The following is a 25,468-nucleotide window of genomic DNA, read 5'->3' as shown; positions in this document are numbered from 1 at the left end:
AATAACAAATATATATATATATATATAACACTTTAATTTCATAAAAATATAGCCATAGCGCTATATTAATTTCACAATAATAACATGTTTTCTTATAATAGCCACATACTGTTTTAGAATTTAAATAACTATAAAAAAAACTTGTTTCACCATAAGTATTTAGACCATTACAAATTAAAACTAAAAACTAACAAATAAAAGTAATAAAAAAAATATTATACGATTTTGGATTTGAGTTTAAATTTTATATAGAATAAGAGAAGATACTATAGGGAAAAATGTATAATAAAAATATAAATTATTTGTATATGATTCAGATCAATTTCAATCCGAAATCGTGAAGTTCAATCCAAAATCAAACCATAGATTATAAACTTTTAATTCATCAATTCCAAAGCAAACCGCATATTCAAAAAAATCAATTCAAGCCTATCAACTTAAACTAAATTAAATCAAATTATGAATTTCCTTCCTCGACAGTATCTCAAACTATCCGATAGATAGATATTTGCCTCTGGTGGTGGTGCTCCACCGTAATGCCTACCAAGCTTCTCTCTCTCTCTTTTTCCGCCAATTTATAGAGAGAGAGAGGAGCTAAGGAACAGGGAGTGAGACTTCTCGTGATTTGTAGCGTAACCATTTTCAACTCCTCTCTCTCTCTCTCTCTCTCTCTCTCTCCCCTCAATCTTCCACAGCCGCTCTTCTCTTGTGCCCTAAACACTCCTTTCCTCCTTTCTTTCTTTCTAGACTTAACAACCGGTTGGTGGAAGGAGCACTTACATGATGACAGCCTCAGTGTTTTTGGGTGGTTCTGATCTTGGTTTTGGGTAAGACTTTCATTTATGTTTTCTCTTTCTTTCTTTCTTTCTAGCTTTGCTGTTGTTCTTGTTCAACCCTTTTTTTTCTTTTTTTTAATTTATTGGAATTTTAATTTGATCAAACATCTATTGATTTCTATGTATCTTTTGTTTAGTTTTGAATCTTTCTGGATTTTGAATTTGATCGATTTCTATTGTTATTTTGTTTACCCACTTTTTGAAAGTTTTCTTTTTTCGCCCCCTCTGTTTTGGAAGTGTTTTTTGGGTTTTGTTTTAGGGATATACCCCATTTTCATGAATTCTGATCCAAAGAAAGAGAGCTTTTGGTACACCAGTTTGCTTGCTTATTTGCTACTCTTTTGTTTACTGTTTATAAGGCATCTCCTATCCTTCATCAATTTTTTCATTTAATTTAAATTTGATGAAAAAATGGCTAAAAGTGTGCTCCAACCATTTTGTCAAATCAGGGGAGATGCAATTTTTTACCAAATCAAGATTAACCAAATCTTTAACCAAATTTCAATCTGTCATATTTTACTCAAATTTGATGAAATTTTAAAAAGATTGAGGATTGAAGATGGTTTTCTTTCTTTTTTTTTTTAAAAAAATGGTTAAAGCAGGTTTTTAGGATGAGTTTGGAATTTTTCAAAAAGATTTGATGGAAAAAAAAAAAAGAAAAAAAGAGAGAGTAAGGATTGGAGTGTTTCATATCATATCAAGCTTTTAACCATATTTCCTCTAAATTTTCATGAGAGAGAGAGAGAGAGAGTAGGGATTGAGATGATTTACTCTTTGCTTTTGCTTTGAATTGTTGTGGGATGATTTATGGATCAGGACAGTTAAAGTAATCTGTATAGTATCCAAATTTGGAGCCGGGGTTAGTGGTTTTTTTTTTTTTTTAACAAGTGAAACTGAGATTAGTTTCTTGATTTTGACTTTTTATGTGTTGCATCAAGATACAAAGTATGCCTGAAATAAGTGTAGTAAAAAGTTACCCAGATCATAGTTAACATGCAATCTGATGATGGTTTTGGGTTGAGAATTTTTGTCGCCTTCTCATTTGGGTGTCGGTAGTTGCTGTGTAAGATTTGGATAAAAACTGGTCTTGAATTTCTTGTAAAGATATGAGGTAGTTCTTCTTGTGTGTTAGCATTGTCTCTAATATGTATTTTGTCAATCTTATTGTCTTGACTCTTGAATGACATGAACTGCGGGACCATTCAAATTATGGCATAGCTGAGAATTGCAACAAGAAGTTTACGTTTAAATTATAACATTCCTATATCTAAAACTATGGAGAGGAAATCCGTATTGAATCCAACTTTTTACTATTGAGTATGAGCATCTTAGTATATTTTCAAGAATTAAAAATATGACTCTTAACGTAACTATATCTGAAACTCAATAATTGTGGCAGGATTTGGAATTTTGGATGCTGAATATTAGATGGAGTCTTGAGATCATCGTGGACCTTTTAGTTTTGGGATGTTTTATGATTGCGGACTTCGAAGGATAGGTGGCATGTTTGTTGGTTTATGGGTATCTTTTTCCCAGAAATGCTTTTAGATGCATCCTCTAAAGATGGGTACTTTGTCTGATACTTCTGAAATTGTTGAATCTATGGAAGAATTGGATTCGAAATGGAAATTGGATGAATATGCCGGAAAGCGTCGTATGCCAAAGCCTGGACAAATATGTTCCATTGAGGACGATATTAATCAACTTTTTGAGGCAATCGACATAAGGACTTATCGTAGGAGTTCCGGTTTGTTGAAGCAAGTTGGAAAAGACAATTTACGGAAAAGTGCCATGAAAAAACCAATGAGAACTGGTTCAGCTTTAGCTTCTGGTATTGGATTTTCAGAGCCTGTGAGTTTGAAGCAGGCATTGAGAGGGTTATGCATCTCTCAGGCATCAGAGATGGCTGCTATGAAGCGGTTATCAAAACCAGAAGGTTCGTCAAGGGAATCAGAAGCTGGAACTATCAAAAAGTTGAATAGAGCAGTGGAAATCTTCCTTGTTCCGGAAGAAAGTGCATCAAATTTTTCTGACAAAACGTCTGAATTTGGGCGATTTCCCAAGGTGGAATTATTGAACCAAAGTGCCCACTCTTCTACTCATTTGCCCACTCGTGGGGGGTCTGAAATCTCAATGGCAGAGCTAGGGCAGAATGAAAAGCGGACACATTCCTCATCTAGGACTCACACTATTGAGAAACCGATGGCATTAGATGAGATTGTTCCTGCCTCAACTGAAGAAGCTCTAGTCGAGACAGACAAGGAGCGTAATGGCAAGTTGCGTTTTGATTCTTCTCTATCTAGTGGTAATAATGCTAGTGAGATTGTTATCAAATCTGCGAGCACTAGTCGACACATAATGAGACCAGTCTTCAGGAACAAGATCTTTGTTAAAAAGAAAATTAAGCAGGATTCAACTTCTGTCCCTAGCAGCTCCAATCAATGTAGCGGTGGGGTAGATAATGATTTGGGTCCTAGCATGAGTAAAACTGTCTGCAAGGGACCCAACTGTGCTTCGAAGTATGGAAGTAACGATAAGGACAAATCATCTACGGTATCAAGCATTGTAAATGTTAGCAGTGAAGTCAGTTCAAGTACTAAACCAGTTTTGAATTCAAATTTTAGTAACAGAACTAAAACTGTAGTTTCGAAAGGCGATGAAAGATCAAGATCACGAGACAAGAGGGAGTTCTCTCAAAGCTCAAAAAGTAGCATTGGTGAGTGTAGCAGTAGTACAAGCATTAGTGAGGAGAGCACTCAAATTGGATCCAACCGTATTGGGTATAGACCGCACATGTCAAAAGACTTGAGATGGGAAGCCATTCGTTGTGTTCAGAAGCAGCATGGGAGCTTAGGTTTGAGACACTTTAAGCTACTCAAGAAACTTGGTAGTGGGGACATTGGGACTGTTTACCTTGCTGAGCTAATTGGCACGAATTGCCTATTTTCTTTGAAAATTATGAACGATGAGTTTTTGGCTAGCAAGAAGAAAATGCATAGGGCACAAATTGAAAGAGAGATACTACAAATGCTGGATCATCCGTTTCTTCCTACACTATTTGCCCATTTTACAACAGATAAATTCTCGTGCTTGGTTATGGAATACTGTCCAGGTGGAGATCTGCACGTGCTCCAGCAAAAGCAACCTAACAAGAGTTTCTCTGAACAAGCAGCCAGGTAATTTAAAGTTGCGGTTTATCACTTATAATATGTATTTTCCTCTCAATTCATAATTATCTTATTTGGGATGTTTATGTGTATTATTTAGTCATACTTTTTCGGAATCAAACAATGACACACGTAAAAAGAGGATGTTGAATGCTCTCCAAAATTCACAAGAAATATGTTTTTTTTTTTATATTTTATTTGTTGTTTGTTGCTGGGGGAGGGGGGAGGCCACATTTGGGAAAAGATCAAGTATTTTGTGTAACGGGTAGAATGATGGTGTAACCCTTTCTCTCACGAGTATGTAGGCTCCACTTTTGTAGGTCCCACATGTATGTGAAAGAAAGGAGTACGCCACTGTGATTTACACAAAATATCATCTTTCAGGAAAAAGCCTGGGCTCATGGAAAATGAAAATCAAAGTAATTTGAATTTGATTAATGTACATTATTTGCAAATAGAAATTTGAGCGGATATTTTCCCAAAGTAGAGCATAAACCTAAAAACGATTTAGGAGGCCCATTAAGGAACAAGGAAAATGACATTGTGATTTCGGTTGGATCTCGGGTTTAACTTTTTATTGTCTTCTATTTATTAACCTCATTGGCTATTACCATTGCACGTGTTCATTATCACCCCTTTCTCAAGTCTTTATTTTTATTCTCTTTTTACCCCCTCTACATCTGAACGGTTTTAAGGAGGCACATAAAGCCTTCCTAGACAGTTATACAAGATGATTATTTGCTGACCATGTGTACCTATATATATTGTGCATGCTGGATAATATTTTCCCCTTTAAATGCAAGCATTGTCATCTTTAGCGGGCAAATTTGAGGCAAAACACAGGAACAAGTCAGTAAAGAAAGGGTGAAAAGAACAAAAAAAAATAAAAAATAAAAATTAATTGGTCAAAGTTAGGGGAGTGCATTTCATGGCTCCTGTCTCATTGAATTGTGATTTTCCTAGCTTAAGCTTACTATACAGTAACAGTTTCCTGGGTACCTGAAGCATTTTCAGGGTCTGTGTAATATAGATGTTTTTTCAATGTATTCAAAAGCGGATATTTGGCTTGTTTCATCCATAAATTTATCTTATGCCCCGTCTAACAAGCTTTTATCTGGTTCAATTTCATGCAGGTTTTATGTTGCTGAAGTGCTTCTAGCATTGGAGTATCTACACATGCTTGGTGTTATCTATCGGGATTTAAAACCTGAAAATATAATGATCCGGGAAGACGGACACATCATGCTTTCAGATTTCGACTCGTCGATCAAATGTGCCGTTAACCCTATGTTGCTCAAATCATTACCAGTTGTTGAGTCCCCTAAAAAGGATTCGAGTCCGTGCACAGAATCTAGCTGCATAGACCCTTTTTGCCTCCAACCTTCCTGGCAAGTCCCTTGCTTTACTCCTAGGCTCATCTCCACTGCATCAAAAACTCGAAAACTCAAACCTGACCTCGCTGCCCAAGTCAGCCCGCTGCCACAGCTCATAGCCGAGCCTATTGGTGCCCAATCCAATTCCTTTGTTGGGACCCATGAATACTTGGCTCCGGAGATCATCAAAGGGGAGGGTCATGGGAGCGCGGTTGATTGGTGGACTTTTGGAGTCTTCCTGTATGAGCTATTGTACGGTAAGACACCCTTCAAGGGACGTGGAAACGAGGACACATTATCAAATGTTGTGTCGTGGAGCCTCAAGTTTCCCGTGAGCCCTGTTGTTAGTTGTCATACTAGAGATTTGATCCGAGGGCTGTTAGTGAAGGAACCTGAGAATCGGTTGGGTTCTGCAAAAGGGGCAGCTGAGATTAAGCAGCATATGTTCTTCGAGGGCCTCAACTGGGCTTTGATTCGGTGTGCAATACCTCCTGAGCTGCCTAAGAGCTGTGATTTTGGGAGTGTCACTGCTGACCTGTCATTGCAGAAAAAGGAAGAGAATTTGGAGTTTGAGATGTTTTAGCTTGAAATACTTAGATGTGGTGGAGAGAAGGTGTTTGATTTCATTTTCAAAATGAAATTTCTCATCTTCTTTGTAACTGATATAATATATATATATATATATAGCGTACAGTGTACATGTAACTTTTAAGTTAGAGTTAGATACTGAAAAGTTGGAAAAGATTTTCAGTTTATGTAAAATATGACACTTGTGTTTCTTGAATTGTAGAAGCCTTTTTGACACTAGACATGGTTTGAAATTGAATGAAGCTCCCAGCATAAAGAAGGTTAAAAGAAATAGATACAATTTGGAATGATGTGAAAAACATTAGATTATAAGATCATCCATATTTTATGGTTACAAAATAAGTGCACCAGTTAAGAAGAGTGATGCTATTCCTAATTGGTGCAGATTATTGGGGTTGTGAAAATGTCAAATTGTGTTCTGACACAATTTTCATGAAAAGTATAAATAATGATCTTATAAAAATAGGCTATTTAGGCTATTTGGTTTGTGGCTATTTTAGTTTTTTGTTTTTTTTATAAGATCATTATAAAAATAGTTTTTTGGCTTATAAAACGTTTTTGGTTTTTAACACAATTGGTTTATAAAAATAATTTTTTGACTTTTTGATTTTTTTGATTTTTTTTGTGAGAGAAGAGTGTAATGATTATGGGTTGGATGTAATGTTTTGTTTTTTGTGGCTAAAATAGTCTATTTTATCTTTTGTGGTTAAAATAGTCAAAAAAATTCACTTTAACTCTTCTCAAACGGACTCTTAGACTCTTTTATTGCAACTTGTAAGTTATGCTGTTTTTTAGGTTTATTTTAATTTAAAGTGATATTTTTAAAATTTTGAGTCAAAATGTGTTACTTATATATAGATAAATAAAAATCAAAAAGCTACTTTTAAATTCATCTAAACTTGAAATCCAAAAAAAAATAAAAATTTAAAAATGGTTCAACAAAAACAAAAACAAATCAATTTCAAGAATAGCTATTTTTTTTTTATAATACAAATTTATTCAAATATTTAATTACTGATATTTGATCATTTTGATTTTTTATATAAATATTCTATTCAATAAGTCTTAAAAAATAAATAATTTAAATCGTTGAAATTAGTCTCAAATGAACTTACTAAGTCCAAACGATTTTTCAAAAAAGCTAAACTCTTTTACATAAAACTCAACTTATTCTGGTGAACTTTCTACCAACTTTTTTATTATTATTATTTTCAAGTTTTTCTTAGTCTAGACAGTCTAATTTTTTTTTTAAATATATATAAATTTTATATATATTTTAAAAAAAAGAAGAAATTATAAGCAGGTTAATTTTTTCAAAATAATTACATATATAGAAAAGTTTATAATTTTAATAGTTAAAATTTGTAAACTTTACTATTAATCTCCTTTCTTTTTTTTTAAATCATAAATTAATTTGTTATTTTTCCATAAAAAAATTCACTAAATATCACCACAAAAAAAAAAAAAAAAACCTTCTGCCCACGAGTTGAAGGAAATCAAGCAAACCAAACCACCTCAAGAACACCACCACCACCACCACCACCACACCCCAACAAATCCCATATTTAAATAATAACAATCCCCAGAGTGATTCAACCAATTCCAAATTCACAGAACTGATGACGATGATGATGATGATGATGATGATGAGGCCACTGCACACTAGTAGATTGCCATCCTCCCCATATTTACCATTCTGCCACAACCACTCTCCTCCCACCTCTCTTCTCGCTCCCAAACCCCCATTTCTCATTCTTGTTCCTCCTCCAAAACAATACCCATCTCTGCTAAATTCATACCCTAATCAGAAAAACAGGCACAGACAACAAAGACCCATCATAACAGCTCCAATGGCTTCTTCAACTCCATCATCAACCACAGGAGAGGCAGAGGCAGAGGCAGAGACCAAACCCTTCTCAGTCCTCTTTGTTTGCCTTGGCAACATCTGCAGAAGCCCAGCTGCTGAGGGTGTCTTCACTGATTTGGTCAAAAAAAAGGGCCTTGATTTCAAGTTCAAGATTGACTCTGCTGGCACCATTAATTACCATGAGGTACACAATCTATCATATATATATATATGGATGTATCATGTCTTGTATTTCTTTTGTTAGGTTTACATATGTGCTCCTATAAATTGATATTTGGTGGTGAGAAACTGTGATTTGATATTGGGTTTCTTCCAATTATTGTTGTTGCTGTTGAGTAAAGATAAAAATGGGCCCTGATTTCAAGTTCAAGATTGTTTCTGACGAGTTACACTTCAGGTACCATGAGGTACACAATCTATTTTTAGGTCCTCATACTTCTACTCAAATTGAGTACAAGTTTTGAGGAAAAAGCTTCATTTGATATAAGCACCCTAATGGAAAAACTCAAATTAGAGTAAAAGGGTCAAGTGTCAGTTGGGTAAAAGGGTCCAAGTGTCAGTTTGGATTGGATATAAATTTGAGGAAAGGAAATGGGTCTTCTTGATTTGAGTAAAATTTGGTGTAATACTCAATTTGGTATAAATCTGAGTAAAGGAGTCGAGAGAATTTTCATGGATTTCTACTCAATTTAAGTTTTGAGTCTAGATTTGCGTAAGGATTGAGATACGCTTAGGGTTTAAAAATGTGTTCCTATAAATTCCTATTTGGTGGTGAGAGACTGCGATTTGATATTGGGTTTCTTCCAATTGTTGTTGTTGTTGTTTGGAAGGGTAACGAAGCAGACCCAAGAATGAGGGCTGCTGCTAAAAGGCGTGGAATCCAGATAACTTCAATATCAAGGCCGATACAGCCTGCTGATTTTAGAGATTTTGATCTCATTCTTGCAATGGACAAGCAAAACAAAGGTGGGATTATTTGAATAAGGTGTACCAAATTATGGTTTTGTTTAACTTTTGTATTCTTTCTTTGTTTGGTCTTGAAATGGATTAAATACTACTCTCTAATATGTCCATTAGCTCGTGTAAATCACACATTATCTATGGGTATATTTATATTTGTTGTTTGTTCAAATTTAATGGTGTTGGTGTTGGTGTTGATGTAGATGATATACTTGGAGCTCTTGAGAGATGGAGTTTTAGAGAGACCTTACCTGCCGATACATATAAGAAGGTTCGTAGAAGGGTATTGGTGTAATAATATAATCCAGTATCGTTTTGATGGTTGATCATATGTCGATTGCGCAGGTTCATTTAATGTGCTCGTACTGTAAGAAGCATGATGAAACTGAAGTTCCTGATCCTTACTATGGTGGACCACAAGGTTTTGAGAAGGTAATACATTACATGTGGCCTACGAAATTAGTGTACTTAATATAAATATTGGAAGCAATAAAAGCGAAGCTGAATATGGTTGCAAATTAAAATGAAATTTTCCGTGCACTGTTTACCTTAGATTGTTTAAAATGCAATTGATGCCTACTCGATGAATAGGCCAGGCCATTGCATATGAATACCTCTTACTCGATGAAGTTTTTTATTTTTTGGTCTCTCTTTGTTCTTAAAAAAAGCGTCTTGAAGACAAATTGATGAGAATCAGGAAGGTCGGTAACTAGTTCTTGCTCTAGCTGTTTCAAACTCCAATTTTTGGTTGAATTTGATCTATAGAAACAATCAACACAACATATTTTATATATACAACTTATCTTAATTGTTTAATTGAAACGAACTTTTTACTGAAACTGCCTTTCCCTGAAGATAAAAGTATCTTTCGTGTTTGTTCTTGTTTACTGTTGTATTTTTGGTTGTTAAATCTTATTTACTATTGGATCTTTCATTAAATTGTGAATTACCTCGTTGTTTTGTTGTTTTTCTTGTCCCATGTCCTAATCAGCTGATCTTGTGTCTTTGATAAACCTTCTATGTGTGCCTTGTGAAACTTTTGTGTCCCAATCTTACCCATTCTTAGGAGTTAGCCATCTTAATCTGCGTTCCCAAGCGCTGTTACTTGTTCGATCATGCCTTTTCTGTCTCTCTGCTGCATTCATTTCTGATCTATCATTTCAGCTATTGTCACTCTTCCATCATATTTTAGCCACTCAATAAGCATATTATCTTAGCTACCTGATGCCTCTGGCAACAAAAGACTAAATCCTTCTCTTGTTTTCTTATGAAATTTCTCTATTGCTAGATTTAATTACTCATAATATCATTGATGACACCAGAGTCATCCCAAGATTCACAAGTGATCTATGCATATCCCACCAAATTTATGATTGTAATATAATTTCAAAGTTTGCTCTACTGGCTTTCCATTTTGACTTTTGCAATGACATTTTCGATCAATCCACAATATGGAGTGCAAGTATTTAAAAGGGTTTTAGAGTTTAGGGTTAGGGTTAGGATTTAGATAGTGATCATATAGAAGAATAAAAAAATATACTTTTCTTTGTTGGTGATGCTCATCCTCACCAATATAATTTCATGACAGGTTTTGGATTTGCTAGAAGATGCTTGCGAATCACTGTTAGGCAGCATTTTGGCAGAGAACAATCTCATTTTGGATTCTTAATGGAAGCCAATTGATTCAATTTTCTAGGCTCCTGTTCAATGATGAATATAATTTTCTGGACAATGCACAGAGTATGTCACCCATTTCTGTTCGTAGCGTTCAAATCCACAGTCGACTTAAATCTGTTGCAGTCATGCTTGTAATCCGTTTGTTTTTGTAAGTTACTAGAACAACAGAATTCTCGAGTGTAATTTAGTATGTACCCTATTGCACCACATGATTTTTCATTAATGAGCTGATTATGAGAGTTGCAAAAAACTTGGATGGAAGATTTCTTTATCATTTCTCTATGAGCCTCTTGTTCTTCAAGGTCAGTGATCAGATCTTAGAAAGACTAATTCACTTGATTTCCATAAACTGGGCCCAAAAAAAAAAAAGTTTCCATTTTCATACAGAAATAGCCTCTGCAATATTCTTATTTTGTTAACTAATGCCATGTTTGTTTGAGGGACATGGCTTTGGGATTGGATTAATAGTCTAACAAAATGCATAGTCTCATGTTTGAATAAGAAAATTGTAATCCAGACTAAGTCCACCCTGGCAATGGGAGATTAAGAGAGCTTAGCTAAGAAAATTGGGCCTGGAATAGTCTACCGGACATGATATATCCTATATGGGGGGATTAAGCAGAGGTTTGAACAAATTGACTAAATTAGAAAATTGATAAAATTTTGTCAATTCCTTCCCATAATCCTATGCCAATCCAAACATGAAAAATGATACACAATTTACAGAGATTAATAATTCCAAGACTAACAATTTTAGAAATATTAGTTCAATCTACTCAAATAAACATGACCTAAGGAACCGCTCAATTCTAGATTACTGGAGTCTGCAAATCTTTTGTCCAGCTTGCAGGTAACAAGGCTGTAAACAAACCAAAGTATTCCAGCTCGAATTGTGTTAGAATTGTTAAAACTCTTTTGAGATCATTTCATTATGTAAACAAATTACATTTAACAACAGTTTTCAAGCCAAACTTTAACTTACTAAGCTGTTAGAACTCAACTCATGATCAGGTGGCAAAAAGACTAAGATGCTACCAATAGTTTGTCCACAATAATTTCTTTTAACATACTGCATATAAGAAGCAAGACAGATACAATGCTTGTAACTCGCCTAAAATTTTTTATAAAAAAAAATGAGTACCTCTATTGGTAGGGTAGCCATGGCTTTGAACAAGACGATTTCGTGTGAAGAATGTTATGCGAACATATTTTCTTTGAGGGCAGTTCTGTCCTTTCACAAAAAAAGTCATGATCGCTCCAGCAATAGGGCTGCCCAAAAGATACAATGACTATGCCACAAGAATCGATATACAAGATTAACAGTCTCCTATAATTAACCCTATAACAGTGCATTATCTCCTATTTCACCTAGTATTGTGGTTGGAATATTAGTTTTTCACACAATGTAGCTCTGTTTCAATCCTTTCCGGGAACGCTTCCTCCTTGGGTTGGAACTGAGCATGCAAGAAAAGGCATTCACAAGCTCTGTATCCTCTACATTTATTAGAATCTTTGCTGCATCTGGGTTGGCAAGGAGGAGCTTCGACACAAGATACCCTGCAATCGACCACGTTTGAAAGAGGCGTGCCTGTTTTCCGATGAATCTTGCTCGCTTGGTGTCGTAATACTCAGGCCACTTGTCTCTAGATATGCGTCTCTCAGCTGTCTTGATGGCATTTTCAGCAATCCATGGTCTGTTCATCTTTATGCATGCCACAGTGAGCTGAAACAAGTGCACAAAAATGTTAGAAAACAACATTTTCAATTCGCAAAACCTAAATTAGCAGGGCTTTGTATAGCAACCCTGTGTGTTTTGTAAGCTCCACCATGTTTTACAGTAACCTTCAACAAGCGACAACCAGCGTTTATGAAACTTTTCCACTTTGAATAAAATTGCACAAAAATATATATTAATTCAGCACCAAAGTCCAACCCTACCAACCCTGAACTATAACAAAACCCAAGTAAATCCAACCCAAAAGTCCTTGGAAATGAACACTTTTCTCCACTGAATAGTCATAAAAATTAGCATTGAAAAAATCAGAGACACGGGCACATTTTAGAACTCCTTACAAATGAAAACCCAACCATGAGCAAGGAATTCAATCCTTCTGAAATCTTCTGTTTTGGGATTCCATTCCATCAAAGATTTTGAACTTCCTACAAACCAAACAGTGCTTGTGACAGCACAAAGCTATAACAGAAACCTCCAAATGAGGTCTCAAGCAAGAAATGAATAGTCGGTGGTTCACTGGACAAATGCTCTCTAAAGGAAAAACATTTCTGTCTAAGACTAGATTAGATCTCGACAAATAAGGGCAACAGCTCATTACATTCACAATCAACAAGAGTTTTAATGAATGGAAATCCCCAACTTCTCATGATAAGTAATAACCCAGGACTACAAAATGAGATTTCAAGGTTTGTAGTCTAGACATAAAAAGATGAGGAAAAGAATCTTTGAGGGTGTGCTCCCATCATTGAAAGATCCACCTAAAAGTGAATCCTACATTGAGCACCGACATTGAATCTAGTATGAAGGAATAAGTACAATATCTCAGAGAAACAGCTTTCTATGGGCAGAAGCAAGTAACTGTCAAAACTAAGCAAGCATTCCAAATTTCTAATCATTCGTATATGAAACATCAATCCTTTTTTCTTTATTTCTTTGTAAATAAATTAACATAACCATGTCAAAATGTAAAATTCATGAGTTGTACAAACATCTGCCCCCAATGTTTAGAGGACATACCAAGCTACATGAGGTTAGGGAATAGGGAAGCTAGGAGTTCCAGAAAGCGAACGTAGGGCAAGGTTAATCGGATGTCCAAGGTTATAGTACTTATCTTATGTAACCCACAAAGACCTATAAGAGAAAAATTAAGAGGGCCTAAAAGTCGGGCCAAAAGGAGGAGTGGATGCCATTATATGTAAGGATCTCTACAACAGCGAAAGAGCAATAAAGACTAAGTCATCAATGATATATCCAAATGAGTAATCCAGGTATTCATCCCAGATACAGATTCACCTAGGAAAATATTCTTGTATCGATATTGAGAAGATCAATACTGAAAAATATATTTAATTAAACATAAATAAGGATGTTCTGAAATTACAAAGTTCAAGTTCAAACACATTCATTGTCTAGAGTACGTAAACATAACAACACATCAAAAAGAATATAAGTGAAATGTAAGTGGCCATATTCCGGAAGCCTTGTGCGATATCAAGGATACATTTTTTATGCAACGGCACATACATAACAACGATGCAGAATAAATTACAGCTCATAGCAGCATATATGCAAAAGCCCTAAGCGATGCAATGACACTCATGTTTTATGCAGCAGCATTCACTCAATGTGAATACAGCTGATTTAGCAGCACCTCAAAACATAATCTTAGGAAGTCATCAACAAAAAGTTGTATTACAGAGTCAGGTTTCAAAATGAGGTGTCATTTTTAAGTCACTATGTGCTTTGGAATTAAGCTCCAGCACAGTGATCGCAATAAACCATAAAAAGTTCACAAACATCAAACTAACCTGCCACAGTAAAGTTGGCCAGGAACCTCCATTGTGGTAAGACCAAGGCCTGCATTAAAAAGCATAATTAAGAAGTTGGACATAGAAACAGATGCCAAAATCAAGAATGGGAATGAACATTGAAGCCATTAAAAAAAATATCATTACGTGTTTTTTGGATCACTTCCTGTAATAATTCGCCACTCCTGGCCCTCAAGAGCAGGATAAACTATCTTCAACGGCATATCAACTACTAAGTCTGCCCATTTTGCTTCAATAAGATCCAATATGGCATGCGACTGATCATCGGTTGCAAGACTGCTTACAATAGACCACAAATTTCCTAGAGAGAAGAAACGGAAGTCCATGTGAGCTGGCTGCAGATTTCCAATCAAATAGCCTCCCTTATTAGGCATCCATTCCACTAGCCACGGAGGAATCTGATCTGGGTAGATATTGAACTTGTTGACTGCATCATATGAATATTCCTCAGTCTTGTAGCGGTAGATTTCATTGAGTTTACTCATATCGGTCCAGTAATACTCCCTTATGTGAAATGATAATGCAACTAGACGGTTGTTAAGCGCCCTGATAAGGTCAGCAGATGCATCCTCAGGAGCAAGCATCTCACGAGCACAAAGTAATGCTGAATAAAACAATGCCTGCACGAACATGTAACATCATTTGCAAAAGGCATCTTTCTTATGAAATGATGAGAAGATGCTCAAATAAGCCTCAACTTATTTTAACACAACATACAGGTACAAATGGCTTCTGAACCTAAAGATCACATGCCTTTGCAATTTAATGCACTCTGACAGTTCTAATCTCATCTTACAGTTTAGTCTGAACTTCTCATTTCCATTTAGGTTCATAAATCTAGTGACAGCAATAGCTTGCAAACTTTCCGAGTTCTTTTTTTTCTTTCTTTTTTTGAACTTTCTGTTTGCAGCACAGCAGAAAAATGTTAGTTTAGCACCTCCACGCATGTCCTTACAAAGGTAGCATTGTTTTTTTTTTTTTTTTGATCAGCAATGAAGGTAGCATTGTTGACTGAGGACAACCTTGGAAGTTCTGTCAAATGCACATAGTACTCACTACTCTGGTAAAGTCTTGCTAACCTCCACTGAAATTAGAGTTGAGGAATTTCATCTAATGCAGCTAGAACAAGTGGTGGAATTCAGTCATGTGGGAAAGTCACAGTTGAAAGCATAAGCCCTTAATATGGAGAAGCATTTTACAGTGCAATTATATTCTGACCAAAACAATGTAATAAAATTTATTGTTCCCTCAAATGTGTGTAGTAGCAACAGTATGACCCTTGAATTATAAGTAAATAAGTATGTAACAAAGGTTTCTCTCATTCCTATGTTTCTTTTCTTTATTGATTTTCCTCCTACAACACATCAAAAAATATTAACACATTAAAAAGGCTTAAATATCAGAGATGTATTACGCTATCAAACTCTAAATGAATCCATACATAGTAAGCACATTGAAGGAAAAAATTAAAAACGTGCAAATTCCATTTTTATTGGCCTTCTCAAAGTTATCCAAGCAAATAAGAGAGGGGAAACAGAAAGAGAGTACAGATGAATAGTTAAATAGAAGAAAAATATACTTACCTGAATTTCCAAAGGATGGCCATGAATTCCCATACGGCGATCAATCATGCAAGAACCATCCGTCACTAATAATGTCGGAAACATATCAAAACCATCAGCAAGACATAGCTTCAATATCATTTTAATTCCAGTTTGCACATCAATCCTCTCCTGAACTAAAAGGTCTCCAGAGCATTTTCCATATGCTCGCAACAAGATAATCCACCACAAACCTGAAAGACAACTTGTAAGTTGTCGAGATATCGCAGATACACATAAAACCTGATTCAATTTATGCAAGATAACTCCTTGAACGTCATGAACTTACCAGAATCAACTGGTGCAACACGACCAATTGCCGCCTCACCAAAATCAGGATCCAGAACTTCTTCAGTAGCAGAATCATCACCATCAAGTGGAAGTGTGCGCACCTTGAAACTGGCAGGCATTAATCCTTGACCAGGACTATAGCAGTCCATGGTTTTCTCCCAGCTCTGTCAAGACATTATCAGATATTCATCAACCCAAAAAGATAAGAATATAATTAAAGATAGACACTAAATATCACTAAGTCACCGATGCTAACAAGGTTTGTACTTCCAAGGGAAGCCTTGCACAAGTGAAGTTCCCATTATCCATTCACATATTCCAAAGGAATTTATTAACTAACCAAACTCTAGAAAGGCCTAACATTTAGTCAAAAGAAAAATGCAAACATAATATCCCACAAATGCTAATCTGACCACGAAACAAAATCAAGGAAGTCATTGATCCGGAGTGCCCCATTTCTCCTTAATCTTTTCTTCACACATTGGTCATATTTGTGTTGATAACTCACTACTTGGTGTTCTGTTAAAACAAGTGTTAATAATTGTGTGTAAACCTTCTCAGAAATCTGAGTGAAATGCATTGATGACATTGGAATATGTATGCAGATAAACATCAAGAGAGGCTGTGTGGAATCTGAAAAAGGAACAATGGCATTGAGCTTTTAATCGATTGATTTGGGATGCACACCAGAGAATTCTTAAGTGAGAGTGGTTGAAATTTGGAAGTTAGAATGGTGTTAAGGATATTTCCAATATTATAAATAAATGCCAAAACAACTCCCTGGTAGTTGGTACCCTCAAAGAATTACTTATATATGTGAAAACTCACCCCATTGGAAAATCAGGTAGCTGATTTTACGAACAATCTCTTATTGGGAACTATAGATACAGAAAGAGGATATAAAATACCGTTTGTCTTTGTCACCTGATCTGCATTGGCTGTCAGTACAAAGCAACCTGGTTTTGGTTGCAAACTGGATATAGATGGGAACCTCAGGTAAAGTCGTCAAGGATTTAAATAACTGCTAATGGTAGCAGCTTTCCGTTTACGGATGAAATCGAAGATAGAATCCTAAGGTTTCTTAAAAGTAAAAACCGTAAAAAGGAGTAGTTCAAAGATGTATAGAATGTGGAGGAAACATGGGAATCATGTGTTCTCATTTTTGGCACTCAAAAATAATGAATAACAAAATTTCAAAAAGTAGATTTTAAAACAAGGGACATCTTGGAAAAACAAAAAAATATCTACACAACGTCAATACATAGGGAACACCAAATATACACAATTCAAAACTAAGGGAACACCAACTGGTGTAGTGCCTTTATATATTAGTATAGATATATAAAATGGGCTGTAACAAGAATGGGCATGGGAACAATTGAGAACCACTGACCTTGAAGGCTGTGGTCTCTAGTTGGACCATTAACCTTTATGCTAGGGGCTTAATTCCCCTGTTGAACGAACAATTTGGGAAGAGAATGGCAAATTTTCGATTGGAATAGACTTTCGCCAAATGTCAGCATTGACAACTATTATTTTGGGGTGCAAGTACAAAAACAAGGGGTAAAATAGTTGCATGGGAGAGAAACATTTATTTGATAATAAGAGACTTGTAGCTTTCCTTACCATAAAGAAGTTGGATTTTTCAATCATCATAGAAACATTTATCACTGTGATGCAAATAAATAATGGTGATTATTACATGGAGAATTTGATAAGAGACATTGCATTACCTGCAACTGAAGGGTGTAAAGGATGAAATTTCTTACAATATCATACTCTCCCTTCAATAAGAAAGCAATCCCAGAAGGAATGAAATCACGAATAAAGACTTGATCATAGTTCAGAATAGTAGAGTCCGTAGGATCATTGGCAGCAATAGTTCCAATAGGGTTGCTACAATAATACACAACCGATGCTCGTAATAGATTCCATGCTTCATCCTCCATGGAATCTACACCAACCCTGTTCGGTGTATCATTAATTGCTCCCGCTGTTTTTAACTTGCTAACAGCTGCAAGACCCCCACTTTCATGTTTCAACTGTTGAATCACCTCATCTTTTTTACTGTTCCAAACACGACCAGTGCCATTAATCACAGTTCCTTGTCCATCTTCTTCAGTTACTGCACTCACACCTCCAGCCTGTTGACATTTGCAGCTCAGGGACTCCAAACGGTCATTTCTAGTCTTTCCATGGGAAATACCATGTACGCCATCAAGTGCATAGATCCTCATGCAATTGGTTAATTTTCTTGAACAATTCACCCTTTGTATTACCTCCAAACCTCTTTTCCTTCTACTATTTACATGGTATTTAAAAGAAAGCAACAAGTTTGACTTTACAAAACATGGATCTGAATCAAACAGGTGAGGCACAGCCCCTGATAGAACTTGTACAATTGCTTCTGAAGTGCCCATTGTCACAATATTAATCAGCTTCAGCTCAACAAATATGAGGGCAGCTCTTGGTTTAATCAGTGCACGGTGCACCTATGACAGGCTTTAAAACAAAAAAAAAAATCAAAGATATTCAGTTTTCAAACTGGCATACCAGATAAAAGACCAAAAATCAAAATACTGTTGTGTTGTGTGCTTTAATACATGAATCGATGAATGAAGCCCACAATCCAAAATCATTTCCACTAGGACTGAAATACAGTGCCTTAGGTAGACCTCACCCTTGAAAACCGGTTTGCAAGGGAGAGTGTCCAAAAAGCTTATATTTACAAAATCAAGTCATTCAATGGTAGCCTGTTGTGCAAAATCATGATTTCAATCACACAATAAAGTAGTAAACAAAAGAACAAGCACAAACAAAAAACAAAAAACAAAAAACAAAAAACACAGGACATACGCGGTTCGACGGGGTGCCTACAAAAAAAGCACCTTGAGTTACAGGACTCTTTAGTGTACACTGTACACTAAATACAAAACACCTCATAACATAGCCCTTTCCATTCTGGAGGATTCACTGGCCTATCAGAATTCATTGGCCCTGTTTGGTAGCGCTTTTTTTAAAATTAAAATCTGATAATAAAAAAATAGAAGCTAAAAGTAGCTCTTCCCCGCTTATAAATAATTAGTTTTTTTCAATTTATTTAAGTTATTTCTGCCTAATAAGTTATAAGTAGAATAGCTTCATCAAATAATCCGATACAGACTCCCAAATTAAAATAAATTATAATCACCTCTTAGAATCTATACCAAACGCTCCAGTATCTCAATGGGTTATCTTTTATCCAGCCTACAAGTCACCCCTAAGTGACTTGAACCACAATTGTACCCATCCTATCCTGTACTCGATATATGGTGGCTAGCTATGATTCCAAATGATAAAAACTTATTGAAAAGCGGACTTTTATTTACATAGGCCAAGCCTATTTTGTTCCGATGTGAGATTGTAACAGACTGGTACAAATCTGTGCATCTTACACAATGAAAAACAGGCTAAACAGCATACAAGAACGCCACAATACTGGACTCATTTTTTTTGTGTTTCAAATACCAACAACAACCACACAACAACACAGGTCAAACTGATAAAGCCTTGAACAAAAAAAAAAATGAAAAAATGAAAAAAATAAAGGGATATATATATTAACAAGTAGATGTAGGTGAGTAATCCAATTCAAGACTAATTAAGTTGATCAATCTAGCTAGCAAGTAAAATTGTTACAGTATCAAATTAAATTTTTCGCTCCTGCAAATTCTCGGGAACCAAACAAGTGGAGTTGAGAATTGCTGACCTGAGTTATCAGTTCTTTGTATTGAAATCAAAGGGAGGGTTTAGTTTTTGTGTTTCCAAAGAAAGGTATATAGAGATACAGAGTGTATAGAGAGAGAGAGAGAGAGAGAGAGATGGCGGCGGAGGAGGGGCTGTGGCTGAGACGGAATTCTAAGAGTTCCGACGAGGAAGAAAAGCTAAATGGCTCGTGGGTAGTGGGTCTCATCCGTTTCTTGTGAGTCCGCGACACGTGGGCCTGTAATTGTGTGCGCACCATTTTTTAGGGGAGAAATACGACGAAAAAATAAATAGAATCAAAATGTTACTCATAAAAATAAAAATAAAAATATTATGTTTCCATAATATTATATAAATTAATTTTTTATTTGTACCCATCAAATGATATGAGCCTCGATTAGGATTACAAATGAATCAAGTTATTCGCAAGCTGGCCAGCTCGACTTATTAGACTTATTAAAGACTCAATTCTGCTCGTTTACTAAGGGCTAGTTTGGCATGTACTAAGGGCTATTTTGGAAACTAGGCTAAAAGTCACTTTTTTTGGTTAGTAGTAAAAGCCAAAAGTTGGCTTTTTTGGCTTTTTTTTCATTTGGCAAGTTGGTTTTTAGCCAACGGTACAATTACAATTTTACCCCTCATGGGTCACAATGTGTTACATAGGTTCAGTTGTAAATATTTTAAATAAATGGAGGTAGTTTAGTCATTTTATTATGATTTGACATCATAAACAAATATTAATAAAAAAAGTCAAAAGTCACTTTTTACCAACTTCCCAAATCATTTGTCTAAAAAAGCCAAAAGCTTGGTTAAAAGCCAAAAAGTCACTTTTAACCAACTTCCCAAAACAACCCTAAATAAGTCAAAAAGTCAAAAAGTCACTATCTTATTTAAGTCACATCATCTTATTTAAATCACATCACCTCTCTAACACATCACATCAAACCCAACCCAAACCTAACCTAAACCCACCAATAAGTCAAAAAATGCACTTTTTTAGGACATCCCAAACCAACCCTAAATGAGTTGAGTTCAAATTCGAAAAAAATTGATTCGTTTGTCTTTATTTAAATTATATAATAAATATATTATTTAGAAAAAATTTATTCTTTGTCAATTTTTGGAGCTCTGACACCATACAAAAATAGATGGAAAAAAAATTATGAGGGGTAAAATAAAAATTAGGGCATGAGATGAATCCAACAATGTGAAAATGAGACGAAATAAATTCACGGCGAGAGAAATATAAGAGTTTGAAATAGGGGTTTGAATATAAAAAAAAAAAAAAAAACTTATTTTTGCCAACTTTCAAAGCTCTAACGGTATGCAAAAAGAGGTGGAACAAGACATATGAGGGGTGTAATGAAAAATAAGCCATGAGATGAATCTAACGACTCGAAAATGATGCAAAGCAAAGTTACAATGAGAGAGATATAAGAGTTTAAATATGTGAGTTTAAATCTAGTATTAAAAAGAAAAAACTTATTTTTGGCTAATTTTCGAAACTTCAACAGCAAGCAAAAAGAGATAAAAGAATGTGAAATCAAAATTAGACCATAAGAACGAAGTGAAAATGAGACAAAATGAAACTATGACCAGAGAGATATAATGACTTAAACATATAAGTTTGAATTTGAAAATTTTACTTAGATTTCTGTTAGTTTAATCAAATGAAGATGAACGAAAAATCTAAATTGTGACACGAAAATAACATCAAGATTTTAATTCCTAATATTTAAATTAAAAAACACGCAAAACCTTTCAATTATTTATTTATTTATTTGGTAATTTGTCGTATTTTTTTTTACCAAAAATTAAATAAAATTAAAAAAAATATAAATTTAAAAATAAAAGCAAAATCAAGTAAAAAAATGACCCCACCCCACCAATGCAAGGGCCCAAAGTACCTTAACAATGATGAGATGGCAAGTCACAGGCACCCCCTGATTCGAGACGAGATTACCGTACAAAAACTCACCTCACAGGATCATACCCCCCCAACCCCTTTTCACCTCTACATTTCCTCCTTCAAATTCCAATCACCAAACGTTCTGTTAACCAACACTCCGATCCACTTTCTCTCTTCTCGGCCCTCAACTCTCAACTCTCAACTCTCGCTCACGTTCACGTAAGTCCTCTCTCTCTCTCTCTCTCTCTCTCTCTCTCTCTCACACACACACACACACACACACACACATTTCAAACCCTAATTCAAAGGTAGGGGTCTCCATCGCCGCATATACATACATATAGGTATATGTGCATTTCTGTATGTAAGGATATTTGTTTCATGTGATTATTCACCCGATTAGATCTAGATTTCTTAGGGTTTTATTTATTTTTTGATATTGTGATCTCCATCCAATTACGTTGTGTAGGTATACATCTATGCGATTTATACAGGTTTAATGTAGAATCAATCGAAGAATATGTCTGTATTTGATAAATTTTAGGCTTCATTTACACGATGATCATACAAGTGTAGAGAGAAATTGGAGGTTGTGTGTATTTTACATCGTAAAAAGAAGTCAAGAAGGAATATTATCCCATTCCAATAGCTAAATCATGAACGCCTAGCTAAAAATAAAATAAAATAAAAAAGAGCAATTTAAAATATTTATTAAAAAAAATTTCATGGCAATTTAAAGCCTAACTTTTTTACTTGTTTTCAATCTAAACCAATTGTCTATTTTCGTAAAGTAAAACTGACCCCCCTAGGGCTGTGCACGGGTCGGTCTGGGTCGGTTTTGCTACTAAATTCTCACTCGACCCGAACACTTCTGGGTATAGAAGAACACCCCCCAATTTCGACCGATCACCCTTTGAAACCGCAAAACAGCGGGTCTCTTTTCAAGAGTCGGTTATCGGTTCGGATGAATAATATGGGGGGGGGGGGGGGATAGGATTGGGAGAAGGGTTATGAGATCAAAGAGGGAGAGCAAAAGAGCAAATGTCATTCTCGTGCTATGTTACACGGATTGGGATACGGATATCGAGCTTGGGTGTGAGTGTGGGTGCAGGTGCGTATTTAGGAGTCGGACACTTCAAAATTAAAAATTGAGGATACGTGAATACGGATCCAAATTTGGATATGGGTACGGGAATTTGTTAAATAGTTATTTTTAAATATATTTATTATATGAAGATGAGTTTTAAAAAAATTAAGAAATAATAGATTTTGTTAAAAAATAAATAACAAATAAAAGCTAAAAAAATTATTTTAGGCATTAAATAAATTATATTATATAGGATAGAAATAAGTTATTTTTTTGTTAGGCATAAAAATTATTCTATTTATGATATACTATATTATATAATATAATATTTTTTTGGATGAATAATATTATATAATATAAATCATATTAAAAGGAAGAGAGATAAAGAGAGAAGAGAAGACAACGATAAAAGAAGAGAGAAAAGGACGTAGAAGAAGAGAGAGAGAGAGAGACGCAAGGGGAATCGAAGCCCTAGGGTTGTTTTCTGGGTGGAATCAACTTCACGAAGTTGGGTTTCAAATCTCCTTTGATTTAGTCGAGTTCGCAACCAGGGTTCGTGTTTTGATCTTGCTTGGCTTCGCGACTCAACTCGACTTGCTTCTCAAAGGTGAGTTTTTAGCCCCCCCCCTCTCTCTCTCTCTCTCTCTCTCTCTCTCTCTCTCTCTCTCCATCTCTGAGTTTTTGTTGTATCTATTTGTATTTAGCCGTATCCTGCACTCATGTAGTGTCAAGTTGACACGGATACCTCTCAAAAACCAGTGAGTTCGTGTAACGTAGTTCTCGTGCTGCCAATCTTCTTGTTGCTTCATTGCTCTGATCATTCCGTCATGGCTTCATGCTGTTGTGGAGAGGGAAAGAGGAAGCGTTGTTGTAGAGAGAGAGAGAGAGAGAGAGAGAGAGAGAGGAGAGGGAAAGTGGAATGCTAGTCGTTTGAACCTGGAAATATGTGAGACGAAAGAAAGGCATGATTTAATTGACAATGATAGAGGATCGCGTGATTTGTTTCAGATTGCCACTGACTTCTACTGATAGAATGATAAGGATATAGCAAATGTAATACCAAGAGCCAATAGAAAATTGCCAACTCTCTTAAGTGATAAGGTAGAATATTAATAGTTTGAATCGTGGTATGCCACTATCTATTAGAATATATAATATATATTGGTCGGTTCAGTTTTAGTAATTATTATTTAGATGAACCCGTTGACTGACCATCAAACAACAAATTTATAAAATATAAATCCATTGCCAACCGTTCAAAGTGACGAAGTCAACCGTGAAACATCGGTTCTGTTCGGATTAGACAGATTCATCAGGCCAATCGGTTCCTTGCACACCCGCCCCCCTAAATAAAATAAAATAAAATAAAATCCCATTTTAGTCATTGAACTTCACAAAAAGAGTGTTTTAGACCTTTTATGTATACTTATATTAAGTTTAATGGCTATATTCACTTTTTTCGCCAATTTTACTTAATGGAAATAGACAAATTTATATTGAAAACAAATTAAAATATCATAGTTTAAATTGACAAAATTAAAATCTCATGGTTTAGTTTGTTATAAGGGTCAAACTCAGGTGTTTTTGTGGTAATTTTTCCAATAAAAAATGAACTAAATTATAAACTAGTGAAGGAGAAGAGTAAGGCTCGGGGGAAAGACTGCACACGTTAATCTTATGGAGCAACATTTTTAAAAAAAATTTTCTTTGTCAATCGGATGGTTTGAGAAATTCAACATGTTAGCTTTTTACAAGCATTGAAAAGAGAATCTCAATCATTTTGAACCTTGATAATTTTCCTTGGCTTCATGGGTTAGCTATGAAGCATGAGTACTTTGAAAAACATGTCATACCCGTACTAGGTACTTACTGGCATATGGTATCTTGTATGGTACTTCTGCATACGTACCGGGTACACAAAAAACGTACTCAATTTTTTTCTTCTAAATTTTTGGCATACCCAAACGTACTTAGTATATACTCAAGTCGTATCGTACCTCAGTTGAAACAATATTTTTTTCTACTATAGAGATAAAACCCCTTTCCCTAATTTTTTTTTTATTTTTTTATTTTATTTTTAGTTTTATACTAGCATGATTTAAAATTAAATTATAGTTTGTAAGTTATTTAATATATTGACATTTAATTTTGATTCATACCTTTATTTTTGACATTAAATGTTAATTATAGGTTGGATCTTAACAAATTAAACCATTTAATTAATTTTAACATTACTCTAAATTAAAAATAAATATTTTTTTACAAGTGTACTAAGCCATATCCGTACCCGTACCCGTACCCTACTTTTTTTGGATTTTAGCGTATCGACATACTCATATCATACCAGTACTCGTACCCGTACACGTACCCGTGCTTCGTAGTGGGTCAAACATCTCAATTGGTATTACCTCATGTACCTGGTTTTGTTACTTCATAGAGTTTAAGCTAGCTCATCTAATGTGTGATGCCTCCAAGACATGTACATGAAATTGTTGTGGATTTCAAATTGTAGTTGATATAGCTCATGAAATTGATGTAGCTGAAGGGTACAATTTGAAGGGAATTACACGGAATTGTAGTTGTAGTGATTATTGCTTGATAGTTTAAGCTAGCTCATCTAGTGGGTTGATGTACTCCTGTCTTCCTGTTTTCTGTTTCTGTAGGGCAATGTAGTGCTTTTCTGACCCTGCTTGGTGCTGTTAATACTAGATGAAACATTCCATCATGATTTTGTCTAGTGGTGTCCAAAAGGATTACTTGCACATACTTCATTCGTACAACTACACTGTTGTTTTTTATACTTG

At 35.2% G+C, this 25,468-nt stretch overlaps 3 protein-coding genes across 3 annotated transcripts; 2 read left to right on the top strand and 1 right to left on the bottom strand.

Annotated features, from left to right (window-relative positions):
• Nucleotides 1-439: 439 nt before the first annotated feature.
• On the top strand, nucleotides 440-6,183 carry LOC114287541 (serine/threonine-protein kinase D6PKL1). Its single transcript, XM_028230920.2, has 3 exons — nucleotides 440-827; nucleotides 2,236-4,012; nucleotides 5,137-6,183. The coding sequence occupies exons 2-3, from the start codon at nucleotides 2,385-2,387 to the stop codon at nucleotides 5,957-5,959; spliced, it is 2,451 nt and encodes an 816-aa protein (XP_028086721.2). The 5' UTR covers nucleotides 440-827; nucleotides 2,236-2,384; the 3' UTR covers nucleotides 5,960-6,183.
• Nucleotides 6,184-7,199: 1,016 nt separating this feature from the next.
• Nucleotides 7,200-10,591, top strand: LOC114287543 (uncharacterized). Its single transcript, XM_028230922.2, has 5 exons — nucleotides 7,200-8,015; nucleotides 8,662-8,797; nucleotides 8,995-9,062; nucleotides 9,137-9,223; nucleotides 10,380-10,591. The coding sequence occupies exons 1-5, from the start codon at nucleotides 7,584-7,586 to the stop codon at nucleotides 10,458-10,460; spliced, it is 804 nt and encodes a 267-aa protein (XP_028086723.2). The 5' UTR covers nucleotides 7,200-7,583; the 3' UTR covers nucleotides 10,461-10,591.
• A 918-nt stretch (nucleotides 10,592-11,509) lies between these two features.
• On the bottom strand, nucleotides 11,510-19,924 carry LOC114287542 (alkaline/neutral invertase E, chloroplastic). Its single transcript, XM_028230921.2, has 7 exons — nucleotides 19,673-19,924; nucleotides 17,658-18,426; nucleotides 15,923-16,088; nucleotides 15,616-15,827; nucleotides 14,159-14,652; nucleotides 14,012-14,060; nucleotides 11,510-12,191 (listed from the first exon to the last, which is right to left on the bottom strand). Exons 2-7 carry the CDS (start codon nucleotides 18,342-18,344, stop codon nucleotides 11,865-11,867), a joined length of 1,935 nt encoding a protein of 644 aa, XP_028086722.2. The 5' UTR covers nucleotides 18,345-18,426; nucleotides 19,673-19,924; the 3' UTR covers nucleotides 11,510-11,864.
• Nucleotides 19,925-25,468: the final 5,544 nt, after the last annotated feature.

The sequence above is a fragment of the Camellia sinensis genome, chromosome 12 (genome assembly GCF_055761805.1).
Source record: "Camellia sinensis isolate YWXY chromosome 12, ASM5576180v1, whole genome shotgun sequence".
Lineage (NCBI taxonomy): Eukaryota > Viridiplantae > Streptophyta > Magnoliopsida > Ericales > Theaceae > Camellia > Camellia sinensis.
The sequence above is the reverse complement of the archived record's forward strand: the minus strand, read 5'-3'. Positions and strand labels throughout refer to the sequence as shown.